Source organism: Suricata suricatta, chromosome 13 (assembly GCF_006229205.1).
Source record: "Suricata suricatta isolate VVHF042 chromosome 13, meerkat_22Aug2017_6uvM2_HiC, whole genome shotgun sequence".
NCBI lineage: Eukaryota > Metazoa > Chordata > Mammalia > Carnivora > Herpestidae > Suricata > Suricata suricatta.
In genome coordinates, this window is record NC_043712.1 from 31,104,669 (window position 1) to 31,127,097 (window position 22,429).

The 22,429-nt window shown below is 43.5% G+C and overlaps 1 protein-coding gene across 1 annotated transcript in view; it reads right to left on the reverse strand.

The window, feature by feature from the left end:
- The window catches only part of NR4A3 (nuclear receptor subfamily 4 group A member 3), a 39,886-nt gene that overhangs the window by 12,035 nt on the left and 5,422 nt on the right, over positions 1 to 22,429 (reverse strand). Inside the window, 5 exon segments of the mRNA XM_029921216.1 lie at positions 4,611 to 4,789; positions 7,272 to 7,471; positions 17,749 to 17,921; positions 18,383 to 18,512; positions 22,198 to 22,429. The exon segment at positions 22,198 to 22,429 is cut by the window's right edge and continues 83 nt beyond it. Coding sequence (XP_029777076.1) covers positions 4,611 to 4,789; positions 7,272 to 7,471; positions 17,749 to 17,921; positions 18,383 to 18,512; positions 22,198 to 22,429 — 914 coding nt within the window.

Below are 22,429 nucleotides of genomic sequence, written 5' to 3' on the forward strand. Positions count from 1 at the left end.
CCACCTTTCTCTACCCTAAAAAGGTGAGTAGTAGTCAGGACCTCCCCTGCACTGAATCTGTCCTTTTAAGGAGCTGGGCACTAGCTACTGCACATCGAGTTTATTACATCATAATCACACAGGCCTTCCTAGTAGGCTATCCATGGATTATCTTTGCATCCCAAGAAACTGACGCCAGGCCTGGCCTGACACAGTGGGCCCTCAATATTTATTTAATGAATGGATACTTATAAAAATGGTAACTCCACACTAACTTTCTGTTGGGGGGGGGCTTCTTATTAAATATAATTAACTGTAACTAGACACCCCTCATGGGTACCCCATCAGGAGCAAAGCCTGTTGGCTGTTCCCATGTCAGGGATGGGGCCCCGGCGGAACAGGGTGGTTAGGGCAGAAAAACTGGGGACTTAAAAACGTTTTTCAACCACGACTGTGGGGAATGAGAGTGATCTGAAAGAAACCATTTCCTGCCCCACCTCACCACCTAGTTTTTCAAGAGGGGGCCTAGAGAGAGGTGGAAGAAGCAGAAAAAAGAATTAAAAATAAAAGCCATGTTTGTGCAAACTTCTCATACTGCACAGATTCTTAACAATTTTCCTGGAAAAGAGATTGGTTAAAACTTCTAACATCCTGTTTGCTTTTCAGGAGGCCTTCCCTGTGGTTTAGGGGCAGACAATTATTTTGGGATAAATTTTCCAATGCCAATAGCCCAACTGGTATCCCACAAACAACCTGTACAATCAGTGGGGCTTATTCAGAAGTCAGGATTTCACGGGGACCCGTATTCAAATGGAAATCAACATCCCCGACAACCCACGCCGCTGTTTTCCAGGCACTGCCTTTTCTGCCATTTCCTGACACTTCACACATTTCAAATGCCCTCCCAACCAGCAAATCACAAAGTATTGCAAGGTCCAGAAATGAGACAAGAGGGGTTTACTTTTCTTGTGGGTTATACCCACAGCACCGGTAACAATGCTGCACTGCCAGGCAGGACTGAGGGCAGGGGCTGAAAGTACCCCATAAAGGACGCGGCCCTGCTGTGCCCAAGTGCTTGGTAAGTGCAGCTTAATTTCTTCAATACCAGTGTCATCCTCTGAGCCTCTCAAGCATCCAAGGAGATATTCACCAAACTTAATACCTCTCAAAGGCACCACCTGCTTCCTCAAGCCACAGAGGTTGATTTTGGACTACCTAGGGCTTCCAAGGGGAAGGGGCAGGCGTGGGTCTAATTTCAGGGGGTCCCTGTCACCATAACTCCAGGATCAAACGTAGAAAATGGAGTAACTCTTCTGAATCCATTTCGGCTCCATCACAAACCTACTTTCATGTAATCCGTATCGCTGCCTCATAGGGTAGTTGTTGTTATCCCCGCTTTACAGATGGGAAGACTGAAGTTCAGAGAAATGAAATGCATTACTGAATAACACATGCACGTTAAATACAAGGCCCAGAGGAAGACTTGGGGGGTGCTGGATTCCATCGTCCATGCTGTGTCCCATGCCAGCCTGCCTCCTCCCCGAGCAGATCCCCCTGAAAGGGCAGCAGGCTGAGCTGCTGTAGCCATGGGACACACGGTGGACCGGAGACAGAGACAGCACTAGCGCCACCTTCTCCTAATTCCTCCTCTGAATTCTCTGCACTGAGCTGCAGAGACTGTCTGGCACCCACCTATGTCCTGGCCACAGAGTCATTTACTAATTTCTAGGTAGGGAGTAAACCACCACCAACAAAAGATGTAAGGCTCAGTGACTCTCCTCTTAAACCACAGCTCCTATACCCGGACTGGCCTTTTCCCTCTCACCTGTGCTCAAAACCAGGGTAGCTCTTTCTAAATGTTTACTTATTATTATTTTGAGAAAGAGAGAGAGAGACAGAGAGAGAGAGAGAGAGAGAAAACCAGTGAGGTAGGAGCAGAAGAAGAGGGGGAGAGAGAGGAAGAGAGAGAATCCCAAGCAGGCTCCACACTGTCAGTGCAGAGCCCAACGTGGGGCTCAATCCCACAAACCATGAGACCATGACCTCAGCCGAAACCAAGAGTCGAATGCGTAGCTGAGTGAGCCACCCAGGCGCTCCTGGGTAGCTCTTTCTAAAACACAAGCCTGGCTCTTATTCTCCCTTGGTCAAAACTTTCCATGGATCCCCAAATAAACTCTGACCTCCTCATTGATGTGAGAGGCCTTCTTGCCTTGCCCCGCCCTTAGCTGTCATGCCAGTCTATTGCCCAGCACTCTATTTTTTTTTGGGGTCATTTCCTTTCTGAAACTTATGAGAGCCATATTTCCAATGGCTTTAACAAATTTTTATTTATCCCTAGAATTCTCAGTCCTTCCATTTTTGCCTGGTGGTACCCCGTGCTTTTATCAAGGACCATCCCTGCTTTTTTTTTTTTTAATGTTATTTACTTTTGAGAGAGAGACAGAGACAGAGAGTGCACGGGGGAGGGGCAGAGAAAGAGGGAGACACCGAATCCGAAGCAGGCTCTAAGCGCTGAGCTGTCAGCACAGAGCCCGACATGGGGCTTGGACTCATAAACCTTGAGATCATGACCTGAGTCAGATGCTTAACTGACAGAGCCACCCAGGCGCCGCTAGGACCATCCATGCTTTTAATAGGTCACCTCTTTTGAGAAGAACACTCCCCACCTTCGATCTCTCAGCACTTTGTGCCCACTCCCACAGCCCCCCCGTGCCACAACACCCTGTGTCACATGAATTAGTTTGCGCGTTCTGTCTCTTTCAGGCATGTGTGCTATCTCTGAAAGCGCACTGACATGCTGCCGAGCACCAAGATCACTGAACACCCCTGTAGATTAACTACACCTAACCGTCATTTCCATAGAGATGTGGCAATGTACTGGTTTTATTTACTGAGAGCCAAGGCTGGCTCTAGGTTTTTTTTTTTTTTTTTTAATTAACTAATCTCTGTACTTTCTAGTTTTGAATGTTGAACTGTCATAGGAGGAGCTGAATGGTTTTGAAATGGAGCTGAAGAGCTTTAGTTCAAAGGTGTCCTTTGAACCAATGTCACTCCAGTCCTGCTGGAGCAACAAGCTTGTGCCTTGAACACGCTTATTTGCTGCAGGTGCTCCCAGAAGCTATTTGGAAGCCCTCTAAATGGAATTCATCCTCTTCAAGACTGTTTTGTTAATGGCTCCCTTGGAAATCTCTGGTAGGCACCAACTAAAGAAGGACCAAAGACCAGGAGGAAGTGGGGTTCCACTCGGGATACTGAGGGAACAAAGTAGTGACTGAGTGCTACCACAGCATGTGCTGTTTACTTCTCTTCGCCTTCAGGCAAAGCATTCATTGGCGAACGAGCCCAGTCTCTTAAGGCACTCAGAACCATCTCACTGTCACAAGATGTCACAAGAAGGTGCATGTGCACAATGCACATTTCTGATACATGAGAAAAACGGGCCCGTTTGCACCAAAGGATGGATTTGGTCTTCTATGAAGCTCATTATATTCCTAAAAAACATGTTTTCTACAGCTAAGAGTGTAGCAAATCTGAACCTTGATTCCTAGTCTGACAGCCTAGCCTGTGCTCGGCTCTGATGAAAGGATGGCAGGTGAGCCCCAGGTCTGGCTTAGCCATTCCTGAAGCCTCCATCTGCTGCCGCTGGCTCACCAGGCCCCAGTCAGATGAGAAAGATGAGACTGAACGGGACACATTGGAAGCGGAGGCAGGGGGCAAAGAAGCCAGGGCCTGGGGCCGAGAGCAGCCACAAGGAGATGGTATTTCTTCTCTCACTGATGTGCCTTTCTTTTTCTCTCTCACTCCCTAGGGATCCTTTACCTCCCAAAGACAGAGAGAAGAGGGGTGTCTGCGTGTCTTAGTCGACTGAGTTTCCAACTGTTGGTTTTGGCTCAGGTCATGATCTCACAGTTCACGGATTTGAGCCTGCCCTGCGCTCCACACTTACAGTTCTGAGCCTGCTTGGGATTCGCTCTCCCTCTCTCTCTGCCCCTCCCCAGCTCTCCCAGGCTCTCTGTCTCTAACATAAGTAAAACTTAAAGAAAAAAGAAAGGGAGAGGCATGTAGGGGGAGGAAGGTATAACACAGAGATCGAATATGGGTTATGCTTCTGGCTCTTAACCTTTAAAAATTGTTGAATTGAGCCATTTTTGCTTTTCACAAATATCTATTTTTCTCAGTTCTCTGCCAAAGTTGCCAAATAAAGTTGTAAATAAATAAATAAAGGTATGTTTCATATGTTTCGGTTTTACTTTGGGTCACAAAGATTTTAGGGGAAGAAAGAAAGACTTGCCTTTTCTACCCTATAGGAACAGGCTGGTAAAAGTAAACTTCCTTCACAAACCCCATGTGAAAATACCCAGAGGCAGCTGACCCAACTGTCAACAGAGCTTCTGTGGAAATTCAGATTTTTTCTGAAGGTTCATGGCAATAAGTTGCAGATAGATGTTTCTTTGGGTTAAACTTTGCAGATTTTAGAAAAGTGGCAGTTATTATCTAATTTTCGGGTGTGTGTGTGTGTGTGTGTGTGTGTGTGTGTGTGTGACAACAAAGCCAGAACCCACCTTAACACAGGAAAGGAGAGGAAGGGCGGTTGGGGACACAGTCACTTTGGTGACCAGGCTGGTGCTTACCTGTGATCATGCTCAGTGCTGAGAGGCATGCTAAGGCTTGGATATCAAGGTTCAGGCTCTGCAAACTTAAGGAAAAGTCTTTAATGGAGTCGAGCCACTCCCCAAATCCACGAAGGCACTGAAGTCGATGTAGAACAAGTCCATTGCAGAACACAAACTTATCTTCCGCAGTGTTCGACCTACAAGACAAAGTCATGGCGGGTGGGAGACAGAGATGCATTAAATGCGTGTGTTCAGTCTGTCCCACAGCATAACACAAAGGCACCTAAGCAGACATGGGGCAGCGTTCAGAACCCGGTGGCGTGAGCTGTGGAACCTGCCCAGATACTCCTAATGCACGAAACTGTGCTCTTGGGATAAACAACCACCGCCACCTATCTGTGCTAACTTTGCTGGTGAGCATCAGCCCTGGGGAGCCGAGGGTGAAGCACCTGCACTCTTATTAGGAGAATCAGTTGCTGTCCTACCCGGCATGGGACCCAGAGGAGCAGGCTCCCCAGGAGGATAGCAGGGAAGCCCCGTATACCACCTCTTTCTGTAAAGAACACGAGCCTGCTCTCTTTAGGGCTCCTTGGCCAGGACTTCTCGTTCTTATTCTTAAATGTCAAAAACTGATAAGACCTGAGACTAGACAGTACAATTCCACTGTCCAGACTCTAAGAACACCAAGTCTTTGCAACGACCAGAAGTCAATCACAAAAATAAAAAGTGACTGAAAGTAAAACAGTCATTATTTTGCATATCCTTCTCTACTTTAAAAAAATTTTTTAGTGTTTATTCATGACAGAGATAGAGCGTGAGTGGGGGAGGTGCAGAGACAGAGAGGGAGACACAGAATTGGAAGCAGCTCCAGGTTCTGAGTTGTCAGCACAGAGCCTAACTCGGGGCTTGAACTCACCAACGTGAGATCATGACCTGAGCTGATGTCGGACACTTAACCAACTGAGCCACCCAGGTGCCCCTGTGCAGGGCTATTTCTAAACATGGTGATAGTTTATATTATGTCCATCATCACCTCGTTCTTCTCTCATGAAAAGTACCTTGGAACACCTAAATGTCACCACTAATCGTGGGGCGTAGGCCACTCCTTTAACTGCTCCTTTTCCTTACCTGTAATACAGGAATCCCGATTGCTACCTCTTAAGACTGTTGTGGGAATGAAATAAAATAAAGGATCTGAAAGACCGTACACGGTGCCTGGTACACATGAGGAGCTCAAAGAACAAAAGATGTAACTAATTCTGAATTCTCTGTAGTCCTTACTTGAATCTTACCTTTCCTTTAATGTTCCAATCTCTTGCTACATATTTATCTCTTGTAGCCTTTTGCAATAATAAGTTAATATCTCTTTATTGTGCTTCTTGGATGGGCAGCTTCATTCATTCATTCACTTAGTGTTTCCTGAGCACCAAGTATATGCCATTCCTGGAGCCAGGCACTGGAGAAAACTTGGTGAATGGGGCGTACATGGCCCCTGCCTGCATGGAGCTTGTCCCTTACTTAGTCTTTTGCTGTCTGCCTAACAGGCGACAGTCACACTGTTAACGGCTCCAGTGCACAAAGGCCTGGCTGTAATTATGCTAATTCCTGACTCCCTAGATGTAACTCCACCTCTCTCTCTCTTACAGATCCTGCCACAGAGGCACACAAAGGACAGAATGGTTCAATCTCAGAGTTTAAAACATGGACCTCAGGCCACGGCTTCAGAAACACTGGAACATGAGTTAAAAAATGCAGATTTCTGAACTTCCTCCAAGGTAGCTCCAAACCAAAATAGCTGGGAATGGAGGCATGAGAATCTGCAGTTTATTTTATTAAAAAAAATTTTTTTAAACATTTATTTTTGAGAGACAGAGCATGATCGGGGAGAAGCAGAGAGAGAGAGAGGGAGACACAGAATCTGAAGCAGGCTCCAGGCTCTGAGCTGTCAACACAGAGCCTGACCCGGGCTCAAACTCACAACCTGCAAGATCATGACCTGAGCCGAAATCTGACACTTAAACCAACTGAGCCATCCAGGCGCCCCAAGAATCTGCAGTTTAAACAAGAGGTTCTGGTAACACAGTAGGAAAAGCTTAGAGGGATTCCAGGTTCCAGCTTTTTGAAAAATCACTGCCTGTCTGTCTTTGGTGTCACTGAGTATGATAGGTTGAACCAAATCTTTTGATCCAGAAGCCATTCTCCTGCAGTAGACATTAGGGGTTGAGAAGCTGTGGGAACTCTTTAGATCCCCAGCTGGTGTACTAGGATAGTAACTTGTCAAATAGAAACCCATAAAGTAAATGCAATGTTCAAAACAAATGCCTGCTGCCAGGAAATACCTTATGCACCATGAGAGAATCTTTGTAGAATCACAGAATGCTGGAACTGCAATGGGCTTCAAAGATCAACAAATCTAACCTCATCTGACAAAGGAACATGAACGTCAGGTGAGGCCACTGACTTGCTCAGGGTCTTACAGCAAATCTGTATTAGAGCTGAGACTATAACCCAGGCGTCCTGCCTTCCAGTCCAATGCTCTATCCATTGCCCAGTTTTTTAATGCCTGACCAAACTTCCTATCTCCTTCCTGAGCAAACTTTTCACCAATGACTCAATTACAAACACCAACTTCTTCAAAGCCAGGAGAGGACTAAAAAAAGATAAAGTAATAGTGCTTACCTGATGGAAAGTCTGAGAACAAACAGCTCCAAAAAGGCTGATTCTATAAGTAATGTCTGATCTTCTTTGGGGAGATCAGTAAACCCGGGAATCTTTTCTGCCCAGCTTCTGGATACGTCGATGGAGGCTGTCAGGAGGTTGTAAAACTGTTGCACATGTTCAGCATCTGTGCCTGCAGCGGCCTGTTCGGTGGGACAGTACTGGAATGCAAACCGCACACAGCAGCGTTATCTCCGTGTGACAGACGCAGCAGCAGCCCCAGCAAGCTGGCGCTTCCCAGGCCGTCCTCACTTTTAGGTCCCACAGTTACCAACACTTTTTTTTTTTTTTTTGCATTTAGTCTCATCTGATTTTCACAATTTTGTTACCTCTTCACACACAAAAGAAATCTGGTTAAGTCCCATTAGTGCAGTGGTTTTCAATCTTGATGCAATCGTCTAGGGACTTTAAAAAACACTGTGTCTAGCTCCCAGGCACAGAGATTCTACTTTAACTGGTCTGGGGTGGGGACTGGTCAGCAGGAATTTCAAAGGCTTCCCGGGTGATTCCAGAGAGCAGCCGTTGTGGAGAACCATTACCCCTAGAGGTCTTTGTCCAAGCAGGCCTTCCAGGGTCTACAGATTCTAGGAGAGTACGGCTGTGTCTAAGTACGATGCTCATTAAGTCACAGTTCTCAAACTGCAGTCCCTGGGAATGTGCAAGAAATGAACATCTTGGGCCCTGTTCCAGACCTACAGGAGCAGAAACTCTGAGGGTAGGCCCAAGAAACTGTTTTATTAAGATCTCTAGCTGATTCTCACGTACACTGGAGTCTAGGATTCACAGAATTGACCAACAGGAGAAAAGAATGAGTTTTGCTTGCTGCATGTGGATTTCTGTAACACTAAAACAAATCAGGAAGGGAAGGGGAGGGGGTCTCTTCAGTAGGGCTCAGGCAAGCTATGTGCTATCGGACTCAGGACTTGTGGTTACTAAAATGAATGAAAATTAAACACAATAGAAAATTCAGTTCCTCAGTCACACTAGCCATATTTTCAAATGCTCAAAAGCCATGTGTGGTATAGAATATTTCCATCACTGCAGAATATTATTATTGGATGGCGTTGATCTAAAGGATCCCAGGAGAAGAAAGGTACCGTGGGAATAAAGTCCTTGCCCAGCTTTTGGATATTCTGGTAGAGTCAAGGTTTTGCTTGAGTCACCGGAGGAAAAAAAAATCGTCCCTGCATTAAGCAGGAAGATAGATATAGCAAGATAAAAATCAAGGGACAACCAACAACACAGAGACTTAAGAGAGCTGCAGAAACACTCGTGTAAGTATGCATATCATTTCCTTAAGTGTGAGTTTGCATGCTTTCTCTCAGTTCCTCCTGGGATGTGGATTTTAATCCTTATTTTGTAGATGAGAAGACAGGCTCAGAGGGACTCAGAGAGGTTAAGAGACTTTCCAAGGCCCACAACCAACAGTGGTTCAGTCAAGACTTAAACATGGCCGTGTGTTGGCTCCTACACTTCCTGGCCGTTAACATGTCTGATGTTCCTAGCTGGTTGCTGTGGGGTCGTTTTAAAAAGCATTTTGCTTTGCTCTAATTGGAGGTCTCCAGGTGTGTATTCATTTGGTCCCATGTTTTGTCAGTACCACAGTGACTGACACATAATGGACCCCCAATAAATTGTTGTTGAAGACTGTTCAGTGAAAGAATAGTCATGGTACTGCCTAGGTTTGCCCTAACCTGACTGGAGGAGGAACCGTCAATAAGCACCAGGTACGAACTGAGGACTCAGATATGAGGAAATGAGACCCTTCTCTCAATTGGGTCTCTGTTTTCCCCCCTTTCTGCTTTCCCAGGAAGCATATGAAATAACAAGACACCATCCCAGCTGCTTTAATCCTAGATTTGTCCAGGTCCCTAATTTGTGAAATAATGTAGCTCTGCCACTTACTTTAGTTACGTGGGGTAAAGGACTTCACTCCTCTGAGCCTCAGTTTTCTCTTCTGTGGTAAGGATTACATGCGATAATGTCATTGAAAGGCCCAGCACAAGGACGGTGATCGGTGATGACAGCGACGATGCTGACAACAATCATAGTACTTAGAACTGACACTGCCCCTCCACTTCCATACTTATAAAGTGGGGCAAGAGGATGAACCAGAAGGTTTCTAATTCTCAGCCCTGACCTTCTAGGATCCTATAACATCAGGTCCAGTTTGGAGTCCTGGCTTCTCCACTCTCAGTAATCCCACCCTGGGCTTGGATTCTAGAAGCCCCATATGTTTCTGTGAGGTGATGGGGCCCCATGGCAGCAAAGCCCAGGAGAAGGAAGTGATCCTTCCTCCCACGGTCAGTCAAGGATATCAGCACGATGCTGGTTTCATGACACTTCGCAACACTTCCTTTCCGCACACACACTAGTAACTGGAGGAGAGGGGAAAGGGGATTTTATTTATTTATTTGCTTTCTCTTCTTATATCAATCTAATTCCATATGACCTCCAAGGACAGGAGGAAAACCCCCTTTAGGAAGCCGACTGCTCTACCCGTGAAACTCCTGAGTGATGACTGGAGCAGAGAAAAGAATGTTGGGCCAGGCAGCAGCCCGGGAGGTCCTTCTCCAGGCTCTGGCATTGAGCTGCTGCGCAGCCCTAGACAAATCACTTAACTTCTCTGGAGAAGGAAGTGACTGGGCTACCTGGTTTTTAAGAATCCATCTGGCTCTTGGCCTTCAGCTATCTTTTTATGATTTCTTGTTTAATTTCACTGTGGTTTGACAACAGACATTGTCTGTTTTCTATTCTTTGGAATTTGTTAAGGTGTTTTTTTTATGGCCCAGACTATCATCCATCCTGGTGAATGTTTCATATGTGGGTTCTTGCATTCGATGATTCTAAATGTTGCTAATCATATCAGGTATGATGTTACTGCCTGGAATTTGACCCTGAGTCAGCATCATTTTGTTTTAAAATAGTACGTTAAACAACAGTATGTGTGGTTAAGAAGACCAAAGGTTGTCAACTTTTCCCTAGGAATGGGACCTAGTAGCTCCCTCCTGCACTGACTTCTCTGAAACCCTGGCTCACAGCTCAATAATCCCTCTGCTTTCAATATTTGCTCGGAATCCTCTGGAGTGCTTAGCTTCCGCCCAGCATCCTCTGCAGGGCTCCGTCCCGGCTGGGCTCACATTTCCTGCATCCTGCACACAGGGAGATGCAGTCCTGCCTACCCTCCATGGGTAGTTGTCTCTGATGGAGTCCAGCATGGAGCAAAGCCAGCAGGCCTGGCATCCCAGACTCCAGCCAGACCCTCTGGGCTTCACCTGCAGTGATTCTGGTCCATGTTCCAGAATTTTGGGGCCAAACTGGACTCAGCCTGAGCCACTGGTAACTTGGGGGTGACTGGTGGGTCAGCATTCAATGCTAGAGGAAAAGACAAACCTAGTGTCGCCTCTACTGAACATAAGATTTAAAGAAACAGAACAAAACATTGTAGATTCTTCCTCACCTGGCCTAGGAGTTTTTATCAAATGACACCAAAGCATACTGGCCCTGGAGTTGGAGGAACCAGATCCCCAACATGTTCTCTTCTACATCACTCTGTCTCTGGGGTAGGCAGGTTTGGGGGTCACCAGAGAAAACCTGGAAACACTTGTTTATTGATCATTCCAATCGAATTTTGGTGAAATAGAGAATGGTTTTAAAAAATGAATCTTTTGGGGAATCTTGGTGGCTCAGTCCTCAGTCAATTAAGTGACCGACTTCGGCTCAGGTCATGATCTGACAGTTCATGGGTTCGAGCCCTTCATCAGGCTCTGTGCTGACAGCTCAGGGCCTGGAGCCCGCTTCAGATTGGATTCTGTGTCTCCCTCTCTCTCTGCCCCTTCCCTGCTCATGCTCTCTCTCTCTCTCAAAAATAAATAAACATTAAAGAACTTTAAAAATGAATCTTTTTTCCTGTTTATGCTTTTTACTCTAGCCCATATGCATGATTGATCATCAAAAATCTGGCTTTGCTGCTAGTCAAAGACACAGTATTACATTTCCTAATCATTTAGAAGAGGATACAGCTAATGTCTGATGGAAGTTTCTCCAAACTACCTAGAATGAGAATCTAGAGCTGAAAACAACCACGGAGGTTAGTTTCCATACGGCAATAATATGGCTATGTAGGTCAGACTTCAGAAACAACCCTGGCCTAAAATAAATTATTCGAATGGGAATCAGGTGAGACCCTCGGTGAGTGCCAGCCCTACATCAGCAATGTGACATTTTCGTAGCAGAAGGGAATCTGATATTATTTACTCTCTCACTGCCAGGCCAGGCTAAATATGTAAAATGTCCTAAGAACGTTTTATCTCTTCGTAGAATGTTATTTTTCCCTAGGTCTTTATATATCTTTATACATTGTAGATGTGATCATTATATGAGCCAAACTATGTACACATATTCTCAGGGTCTTACACTTTAAAAAGTGACACTTTAAAAATTGGCAATGTGAATAGGTTTCCCCTGAGATTTCTTCTTTGCTGATCTGCCTCCCCTGCTAAAAAAAAAAAAAAAAAAAAAAGAAAAACAAAACAAAAAAGCCTCCTCTCCTCCCACTGATGGCAACACTGCAGATACACATCTGCTTACTTTCTGTCTCCCTCACGCCAGCTACATGAGGGTAGGGCCTTCTCTTGTGCCCACTGCTCCAGAACAGTGCCTGACACTCAGCAGCCATTCAGTAAATATTTGTTAAACGACTTAGTTACTTTCTGGAAAATGTATATGTCTATTGCTCATCCCTTCTCAGTTTCAAAAAAGGCCGGGGAAATAGGAGATTCCAGGTAAAACTGGATTGTTCTTGTTAAATTATACTGGTGGTTCTCAACCCTTAGAGTGCCAACAAGTCATCGGAGGCATTTGTTAAAATACAGATTCCCTGAGGAGGGCACTTGTTGGAATGAGCACTGGGTGTTGTATGGAAACCAACTGGACAATAAATTATATTTTTAAAAAAAGAATAAAAGTTAAAAGTCCTCAGAAAAAATACAGATTCCTGTCTGCCTCCTCCCCTGCTCCCCGTTCTGATTCAGTGGGTCTGGGTGTGGCCCAGGATTGAATTTTAAGCAGATGCATGGACCGTGGATCTTTCGGCGCACCACACTTTGGGAAGGGCTGAGCTCTACCCGTAGTGGAATTACAGCGAGTGTCATTCAGAGGGCCAGGGAACGTGAATGCAGTGCATTTAGTCCAAACTCCTCACCATTCAGATGAGGAGGTGAAAGCCCACCATAGCGCAAGAACTGGCCTGAAATCATCTAGTGAATTAGTGGCAATTTGAGAGGGTTTTCTGAGTAGCTTCAAGAAAGCACCTTTTTTTTTTTTTTTTTTTTTTTTTTTTTTTTTTTTTTTGCAGAGTCTTTATACTGTTTACTTTGTAGTCTAGGATGTATTCGTCCATTTGTGTCTCAGGCTATCTCCTTAACATATTTAAATGCCATTTGCTGATGCCTGGTTTTATCCTAGCAGCATCTCTTGTATTTGGAGTCCGCTACTACACTGAATGACACCAATTACCAAGCAACATCCTAGTTTGCTGAAAAATACTTGAAATGACCAACTAATGAGGATGTTAAGTATATTTTCTCATTAGTAATTATGCAGGCTCTGAAGCCAAGCCCAGTATCTATATATACTTGTAATGCTAAATGAAAAGCAACTGTGGGACAGAGAATAGCTACACTTCAAGGAGAAACAAATCAAACATGACATGTTTTGACTGCCCTGCTATACAATGATCTGAGCTCACTTTTGAAGGAGAGAAGTTTGGCCCAAAGGAGAAGTGAAGGTCCCAGAGCCAGGAACACTTTCATAGAGCGAGGAGCTCTCTCTCTGGCTTCTAAAACATGCATTCCCTCTGTGACTTGGAACTTAACCCCTCAACCTCCCTTTCCCACAAAGGAGGAAAACCCACTCACTATCTCAAAGGCACACATGCCTGAACAAGAAGGCTAGAACATGCCTGTGGGCACACATTTTTTCCTTTCTCTATTCATCTGAATCACGGGCATAGTCATGTCAGTAAATTGTCTTGGTCAAATCAACTGTCTGATGCAAACCTGACAGGGTAAATTCTTATTTAAATGTAATAAGTTATGGATACCCACTACACTGTTAACACTGGTTAACTGCTGAGGAGTGGGATTAGTCAGGACTAAATGAAGAAGAGACTTTTCTTTTTCATTTTATTCTCTTCTAAATGGATTGCCTTCAAAAAAACCAATGGGCATACTTTACTATTATTGTAATTTCTAAAAATTAATAAAGCTTCTATTTAAAAACAGACTAGTAAGGGATGCCTGGGTGGCTCAGTCAGTTAAGCGTCTGACTTAACTGTTGGTTTCAGCTCAGGTCATGATCTCACAGTTTTCATCCCAATCCTGTTTGGAATTCTGTGTCTTTCTCTCTCTCTCTCTCTCTCTCTCTCTCTCTCTGCCCGCCCCTCCCCCACTTGCGCTGTCTCTTTCAAAATAAATAAACTTAAAAAAATAAAAAATAAATTTAAAAAACCGTAGTGAATTGTCATTAGATAGAAATGGCAGTATGGTGAAACAGAAACTTAATACTTGGAATGATGAGATTTGGATCTAGCGCTGGCTCTGCCACTGACCTTAGGCAAGACACTTAACCTCCTTTAAGCCTCTATTTACTCCTCTGAAAATAAGGGGATTGGATTAGATGATCTCAAGGTCACCTCAAGTTTTGTAAATTTATATATATATATATATATATATGTACATATATACACACACAGAAACATATATATGTACACATACATACATATATAAATAGAAAGTATTATGAAAAATGAGTTTCAATGAATGACATTCCTAAAAAAATTACTGAAACCATAAACTATAACACATAAAGCTGTGGCATAAGTGAAATTGTGTAAGAACATATGTGATGGTGCCTAGCTCAAAGTAGGCACTCAATAAATTCATTTTACTTTATTCATGTTATGTTAATGCTTTTTAGAGAACAAAGCAAGTGCAATCTTGTTAAATAACAAGTTACTTAACACATGTTATTATATATGTATATATAAATATAAATTCATATAAATGAAAAATCATGTGCATTTGGGACAATAAAGTAAACCCAGAATCATCAAATCTTAGAGTTGGAAGGAAATCAATATCCAAAATAACTTCTCTGAGTGTGGGAAATCCTGTTAGGTGTTCTCTTCAGTTACTTCTTGTGTTGATGAACTCACGCTTCTATAGCAGCTCTTGTGGCTCAGAGAGCTCATTCTTATCTTCAGAATGAGCTGGAAGGGCCCCCCCTCTTCTCCCTCTAGATCTGCCCTTAGGAGCAACAGTCTCTTTCCACAGGGTAAAAGAGTGACCTAGTCCTGCCAAACCTTCTCCCTTCCCGTCTAGATACCTCCATTTTCTCCAAAAATCCCTTGCAAGTTTCCAGAAATGGTGTGTCCACATCCCTCTTAAACTCCAGTTTGGAAGTGGACTTAATCCTTGAAGTGTGGTCTCGTAGGACACAGTCTTTGGGACCACCACCAACGTGGTTCTGGGCCTATACTACTGCCGCAGCCCAGCGGAACCTAGCGTCCCTTCCTTCCACCACACATGTACTTTGTTGTTCATAGCGAGTGTGTACGGAATGAAGTCCCAAGATCTTAACATGAACTACTGATGGGCCAAGGCTCTCCCATGTTTTAAAATTCTAAATGCCGAGCTTCATATTTATTTTTGCTTTCTTCGTGATGGCTTCAGCCCATTCTGTTCCAACCTGTCGAAATCACTCTGAATGTTGATACTGACATCCATCATATTAGCGATCCCTCCCAGCTTTCTGTCATCTGCAAATGTGATCAGCATGCCTTCCATGCCTTCATCCAAGTTTTTGATGAAAACTCACTGTATTTTTAAAAAGTCTTTTAATTTAATTGATTTTGGTCCAGGTTTTGATAATTTTGTAAAGCTATCTAAAAGCAGGAGAATCCAAGTTACGAGGTTCAGTCTGATTGCAAAACAATGCAATTAAAATAAATATGCTTTACAGAATTGAGCAAGGCTCCCAAGGTAGTATCAATGTGACCCAGACTCTGGCATGGTCGATCTGCTATTTTGGACAAAGCTAACAATTAAATTGGATAAATGTTTGTTGATGAGGATGATGACTCTAGTCTAACATACTGAATAGTGCAGAGGCAAGCAAACACACTGGATTGATTTTTCTGTGTGGAGACAGTTCCCAGCTGGGACAATTCAAAGTGCTGGAGAGGGTTTGCCACTGAATAACTAATCAGGCCATGTACACCAATAAATGGATAATTTGGGGCCAAAAAATCACTTTTGGGGCCTAAATTCTCTGCACTGACCATCAATAGTGATTTCCAATACCTTGGAACAACATCAGACTGTGTGCTACTGCCTTGGTGTAGGCTGTGTGGAATAGCTTCATTAATTCAGACTACTTGCATAAGGAAGGCCAAAGTTCCTTAAGGGCGGAGACATCTTTATTCCCAAGTGCCTTTCTAGCACCCACGCTCATTGAAACCAGAGACACAGTGAAGCATGGCATGTAGGGGCTCAGACTTTGGGGTCCAACACCCTTGGCTTCTAATGGTCTCTCTGATACATGGCTAGGTGACCTTGGGCAAGTCACTCTTCTCACCTTTCAAAGCGTTAATCTCCTTATATGTGAAAGAGATAAGATAACACCTACCCTCATGGTATTACTGAATGGTGCCTGATATTTGTCATGTTCACACTTATTAATACAGTCAGACAAATGGTAAAGTAAAAAAGGTTGGTCAAGGAGATAACGTACAGTGTACTGTGCTGAAGCTTTGACAAGTATCATCTTATTGAATCTTCTTCACAAACCACCCCATATTGTTATTTCTCCATAACACAGATGAGGAAACTGAAGCATTAAAAGGTTTAATCAGTTGTTCAAGGTCACTCATCTACTAAATGATGGTTGTTTGGATTTTCATCTAGGCCTACATAGTTCCAAAGCCTAAGCCCTTACCCACTGCATTATTCTGTGAGACTATTATTTGCGACTTGACTTTAGTTAAGAGACGCTACTTGTAATCAGGATAAGAGTCCTCAACCTTTGGTGCTAAGGATCTACCATGCTTCTCATATGAAGTCTTGTGACCAGGTGTGGAGGGGAGGCTTTGCCGCCTATAATGAGGGTGAGGATGAGGGAAGGAGGATCACAGCGGGTATACCAATCACCCCTTCATTTCTGTCAACATTGCGACCCAAAAGGAGGGCACAGGGCAGATACACACACACTCTTTGCCAGCTCTTCCATCAGAAACCTGAAATACTGATTAGACCTGGGGAGGACAATCTGGTAGTGGCTGTGAAGCCAGATCAATCAATGGAGATCCCTGGACTGGCCTCTCTCTCACCTGTGTGCAAACTGTGTTTACAAGTTTTCTTGTATCAGAGAGGGGGTAAGCACCCTCACCATTCATGGTTTTTCAAATGATGAAATGAGACAACATACCACAATGTCTAGCGTGTAGAAATAGCTCAATAACTGTGTTTGTTTCCCTCTTTCTTTCCCTCTCTGGTGAGACCCTGTCTTAATTAGAAGTTTGCTCTTCTAAGTCTTTTTCAAAACTGCCTTTCAGTAAAGTTTATACATTTGTGCAGAAAATCCCTTCTCATGGTCCTCCTCCATGTTATCCAAATTTCTGGGAATTTTCACAGTTCAAGCTGGTGATATTTTACTATATCTCACATGAAATTAAAATATTGATATGCCTCAGTTGACTTCAATAACAATATTGGTGCTTATTTATGTTTTTCGAAACCATCCTTCTAGTGAGACTGATGTTCAAAACATCCCGCTAGGGTTAAATATTATAATCATCTCCACTGTGGGGATGAGAAGGCCACGAACAGGAGCCGGGTGACACAGGCAGGAAGCAGCAGAGGCAGCGCTCCATTCCAGTGTCCCTGACACCTCCCAATGTCAAGGCCAGAGCTTGCTCCTCTCCATCAGTGGTCTAATTCCACTGAATAAGCAGCTGGTCAATCAATGCCAATGCAACTGGGTACACTGCTTAAGGATAACTTGCGGCCCACCCAGATGGTGTGGTCACAACATGAAAAAAACGGTAGTCATTTCCTCCAAACCATAAAAGAAATCTACACATTGTAATTCACCTGTGCAGATTTTCATTGGCACAACCACCAGGAATCCCACAACAATGGTATGACAGGTGCAGCACCGTCAGGGTCATTTGTTAAGGCATTTAGAGATCCAATAAGGCAAAAATGATTTGGTGCAATGGATGCACCGGCATCGCTAAATGAAGTGAGAAATATAGGAGAGGTAGGAAAACTGTTTAGTACAGCGCCAGGCACAAAGTCATTCAATGGACTCTCATTACTAGTATCATGAATAGAGACTCTGATTATTCATTCGAAAAACAGGACATCATAAAACTTACTCTGGAGTAATCGAGATCTCTGGGTGTTGAGTCTGTTAAAGCTCGGACAAGGGCATTCATCATACAGATCGGAGGAGAAGGTGGAGAGGGCTGAGAAGGTTCTTGCTGTAATGGGCTCTTTGGTTTGGAAGGCAGCCGACCTCTCCTCCCTTTCAGACTATCTGTACGGACAACTGATGCCAAGAGAAAGAAAGAAAAAATGTCTTCAAAGATATCTACAAAGAGCCATAAATCACAAAAAGGAATCAAAACACATTACAGTGGAGCATTCATTAACGGTACCAACCATTTAAAAGTGGCACTAAGTTTGGAATAATATGCGCACAATGATTTAATGAGAGTTGAAACAAGCAGAATAAAAGTCACCCATACTTACATTTGGTAATGAATTAGCCCTAAAAGTCTCCTTCTTAAATAGAACAGAGATGTATGTACACAAGCTCTCTATTGATTTTGAGAAATTAGAATAAGTGATCCTCAGCTATTTTTAAATGCTAATATACACCATAAAAATAAAATGTTGGAAAGAAAGGGAAACTAGGAAAATTCACCATCCCAACGTCAATATTAACATTTTTCAGCGGTATCTAAGAATATATATGAGCAAGCTGAACAAAAAGCATCATGTCCGTACCTTCTTTAACCATTCCAACACTGAGACACTTCTGAAATCGACAGTACTGACATCGGTTTCGACGTCTCTTGTCTACGGGGCAGTTTTTATTTGCCAGGCAAACATATTTTGCATTTTTCTGAACCGTTCTCTGAGAAAACACAATACAGAGATAGTCAACTAATAGTTTCTGGAAAGAGGTAGGACCTGACAAGATGTATTTTAATTACAATGTGAAAAGCGACAGTGCAATTCGTATAATTAGATAAATTTAATTTCCTAACACGCTAGCCTGCAGGAAAAACAATTTTATTAGTGTTAGCTGCTGACAATGAAAATCATCTCGGATTGTTCTGAAGCAAGTCTCAGGAGACACGCAAGTCTGAATGATAAAATCATATCTGAAATTACCAGGTCAACATATCATACCTTGGAGGATTAGATTATCTCCACTTTTAATATCCCTTTGGGAACAATTTTCTACTTGTTCCACTCCCCTGATTATTGCTGACCTTATTAAAATAAAATCAAAATTATCTGGGATGTACTTTGTTGGCTATCACTATTGTAAGTCAAATATCCAGTAACTGGCTTTGTTCCCCAATAGAGATGAAATTATAAAAAGCAAAATGAGGACTTGATGAGTTAAAATATATAGGAAATGTTTAAATGTAAAAAAAAAATCACTCAATATGCATATCTCATTTATTTTATCTTTAAAATATTAAGATATGGTAAAAGAATATTCTCTTAAGAGAATATGTGTAGTAAACTGGTTATTTCTGATTTTTCAAAGCAAAATCTTAAAATTGGTTACTAAAATCACTATCACACATAAGGAAAAAAAACAAACAAAAAAGAATAAAAGAAAGAAATATGAGAGCCATACATTTTCAGTGAAAATTCCCATTAACAGGTCATTTCAAAAATGACTATTGACATAGACATCAAAATAGCCATATTGTAACTGACGCATCATAAAACTTGGACTCAGATATAAGATGATGTTGTATTCTTCAGAATCACATATAATTTTTAAATGACACCTGGAGAAATAATTAAGCATATTTTATGCTCCAGATTTTTCAAAAAAAATGATTGCTTTTTTAAAAAGTTATAGACATTTGTGCAAATGGATGTGTATTTACCACTTGGGAGAAATCATTCAGAAATCACCTGAATCTATACAACTCTAGATAGAGCAGACAGTTGGATTTTATTTGGTAAGCCTGGATTGCATTATAAAAAAGGAAAGGAATCCAGATAATTTGGGATTGGTGATCTATTTTGGACCCAAAATTCTAGATTTACTTTCAATCTTTTATCTTTAACAATCCTCAACCCCCACGTATTAGTTGTCACCCTATCACCTTTTAATTTCATTTTAGGAAATGGTTTCTAAATTGCTTATACAAGACTTAAAAAAAATCTACCAAAGCCATATCCATTTAGTTTAAAATGCAAAATTCCAAAACACAAACATATTTCTGAGTTTCCAGCATTTAAATTCTCAACAGTCTGTAAGGGTAGGAAACTTATGTTTCCTGAATGAAGCTTTCTTTCATTGGACATGCAGTAATTTCTAAAACTCTATTTCTTGCCATCATCCACAAGGCTATATGGCAATTTGAGTGCTGGTGGCATTTTGCTTCAGGTATACATTTTCCCAATAAACTGAAAGCTTTCCCCACATTTGTGTGTGCCTGCACAGTTTAAGGACAGGGAGAGATCGTTATGGTTCAATCACTGAATGCCCATCATTAACTGCACTTCATGTCACATTTTTAAAGAATTCAATTTAATGGTAGAAGGCCACTGGGTAAAACCGGCTCCTGTTCCTTTAATTAACAGATCTGTGGGGTGGTTCTCCCCCACCCTTCCCCCACCCTTTCAAGTATAGATTTGTTTTCAAGGCATTGCTGCAGAAAAAGGACGCTGTTGGGGAACACTTAATTGACATTTCTAGACTAGGAATGTATTACCACTCCTGTATTTTGGTTAACTCTCAATTATTTGGAGGTGATTATATTTGTGGGTTAACCGTACTTCTCTTAATTGTTTTTTCCTTTCTTTTACCCTTCCTGGCTGCCTGTTTCCTTGCCCACCAGCATTTCCACTGCAATACTGTGAAAATGAAATCTGCTAAAGGAAAGTGGTCAGTTTGAAAGTCATCCTGGTAAAGCTTGGGTAGTTAAGACATAAAAAAAAAAAAAAGAGAGGCCAACCTGAGGGTTCTACATTTAACATAACATACTTTTGCATACCTCCTGTATGGCACTTAGCATATTGCAAAGTCTTTCCACAAGCATTTTCTCATATATCTGCAGATTTTAATTAAGTACATGATTACTAACTCCAGATCAAAAATAATTGTTGCTTGCCGGTAGGTATACCAATCCACAAACACGTGCATGTTTACAAATACTTTGCAGTTTTCATTTAATAATGAACTAGTGTTCTAGGACCCTTTAAAGATTATAAAGTGCATTCATAAATGTCTTATATAACTTAGTACTCAGGGCCCTTCTCTGAATTTTATTCGCCTGACTGGAAAACTGAAGCCTAGAAAGGCGTATCCTGCTCAACGTCACAGACTGGTAGGTGACAAGATCAAGGACTCCTATTTGAGTGTTCTGACTCCAATTGTAGCACACTCCCAGATATATCCCATTGCCCCCTCCCAATACCAATTACCCAATCAGGATCTAGCTTCCCCTCTCTCTCCACCCTGCCCAGCACTGGAGGCTAGGGAGTGGTTTTTGTAGGAAAACTTTGGCGGGTTTGCAAATGCCTGAGATAATGGCCAGGGGAGTGGGGGTGGGGGGTGTTGCACAGAATTAAGTGTCTGAAGAAGTCTGGGAGTCAACAGCAAAAGTAGAGCAGCAAAAGAACAAGGCCTCTTCTCCCTCAGTGGTAGAAAGAGCACTGGCCTCAGGAGTTGAAGGAAACCGGCTGAAACTGCCAAGCATGCCTCTAAACCACCATTCCTACATGGCACAAGGTTTCTAAGGCTTCGGCTTCCTCCCAGGTAAAGCACGGGGAGGCCGAAGCCCCTCCCACTGTAAAAGTCTCCTTTGGGGCTGAGATAATGAACAGACTACACCTGGCACTGCGTGTGGCACAGAGCTGGAGGGGATTGGTGAGACCCAGTTTCTATCTTCTACAGAGGGAGCTGCCCCAGAATGCCTCAGCCAGTTACTCCTGTCTATTCTGTCGGGAAGACCTGCGAGGAGGATGTACACTTTAGGACCATGCAAACATGAGTTGGCATCCTGCCTCCCTCTCGGTCTGAGCATGTGTGTTGGGGCAGCTGAATAACATTTCCCAGCCTCCATTTCCTCATCTGTGAAACAAGGATAATTAATATCTACCTCTAAGGCACTGTTAATAAAAATAGCTACTGTGTGGCCAGAATTCAATCTCAGGTCTGTCTGATTCTATAGTCCCAGCTCTCACATGAGGATTAAATGAGATACAAATGTCCAGGGCCTGGCACACAGGCCCCATCCCCTCAGACACCCTGGATGGACAGAGGAGAAACACAAGGAGGCTTTTGAATTTCTTAGGTCACTGATCCTTTTGAAAATCTGCTGAAGGCTCTCTCCGGAAAATATGTTCATGAGGGAAAGCCAAGTCAGGAGGTTCTCGGCCCCCTGGAGTCCATCTGGGTCGGCCTTCTGTATGGACCTCAAGTTAAAACCCCCTGAGAGAGTGCATGTGAGGTGCTAGGGAGGGCTAAGAAACGCACCCGCACCCCTTGGATGCTCACTTGGGGGCGGGGGGCACAGGAGGCCGGCTGCAGAGGGGAAGGGCGCCCGGAGGAGGCGTGCGCTCACCTTGAAGAAGCCCTTGCAGCCCTCGCAGGTGCGCACCCCGTAGTGCTGGCAGGCGGCGTTGTCCCCGCACACGGCGCACGTGCCCTCGCCCGACGACGAGCTCCTGTTGGGCGGCGACGGCAGGCTGGGGCTCTCGCCCAGCAGGCTGGACGCGGTGGGGGAGGCCGTGAGGCCGAGCGGCGGGAAGGCCAGCGCGGCCGCCCTCTTGGCCAGCGGCAGCCCGTACGGGTGG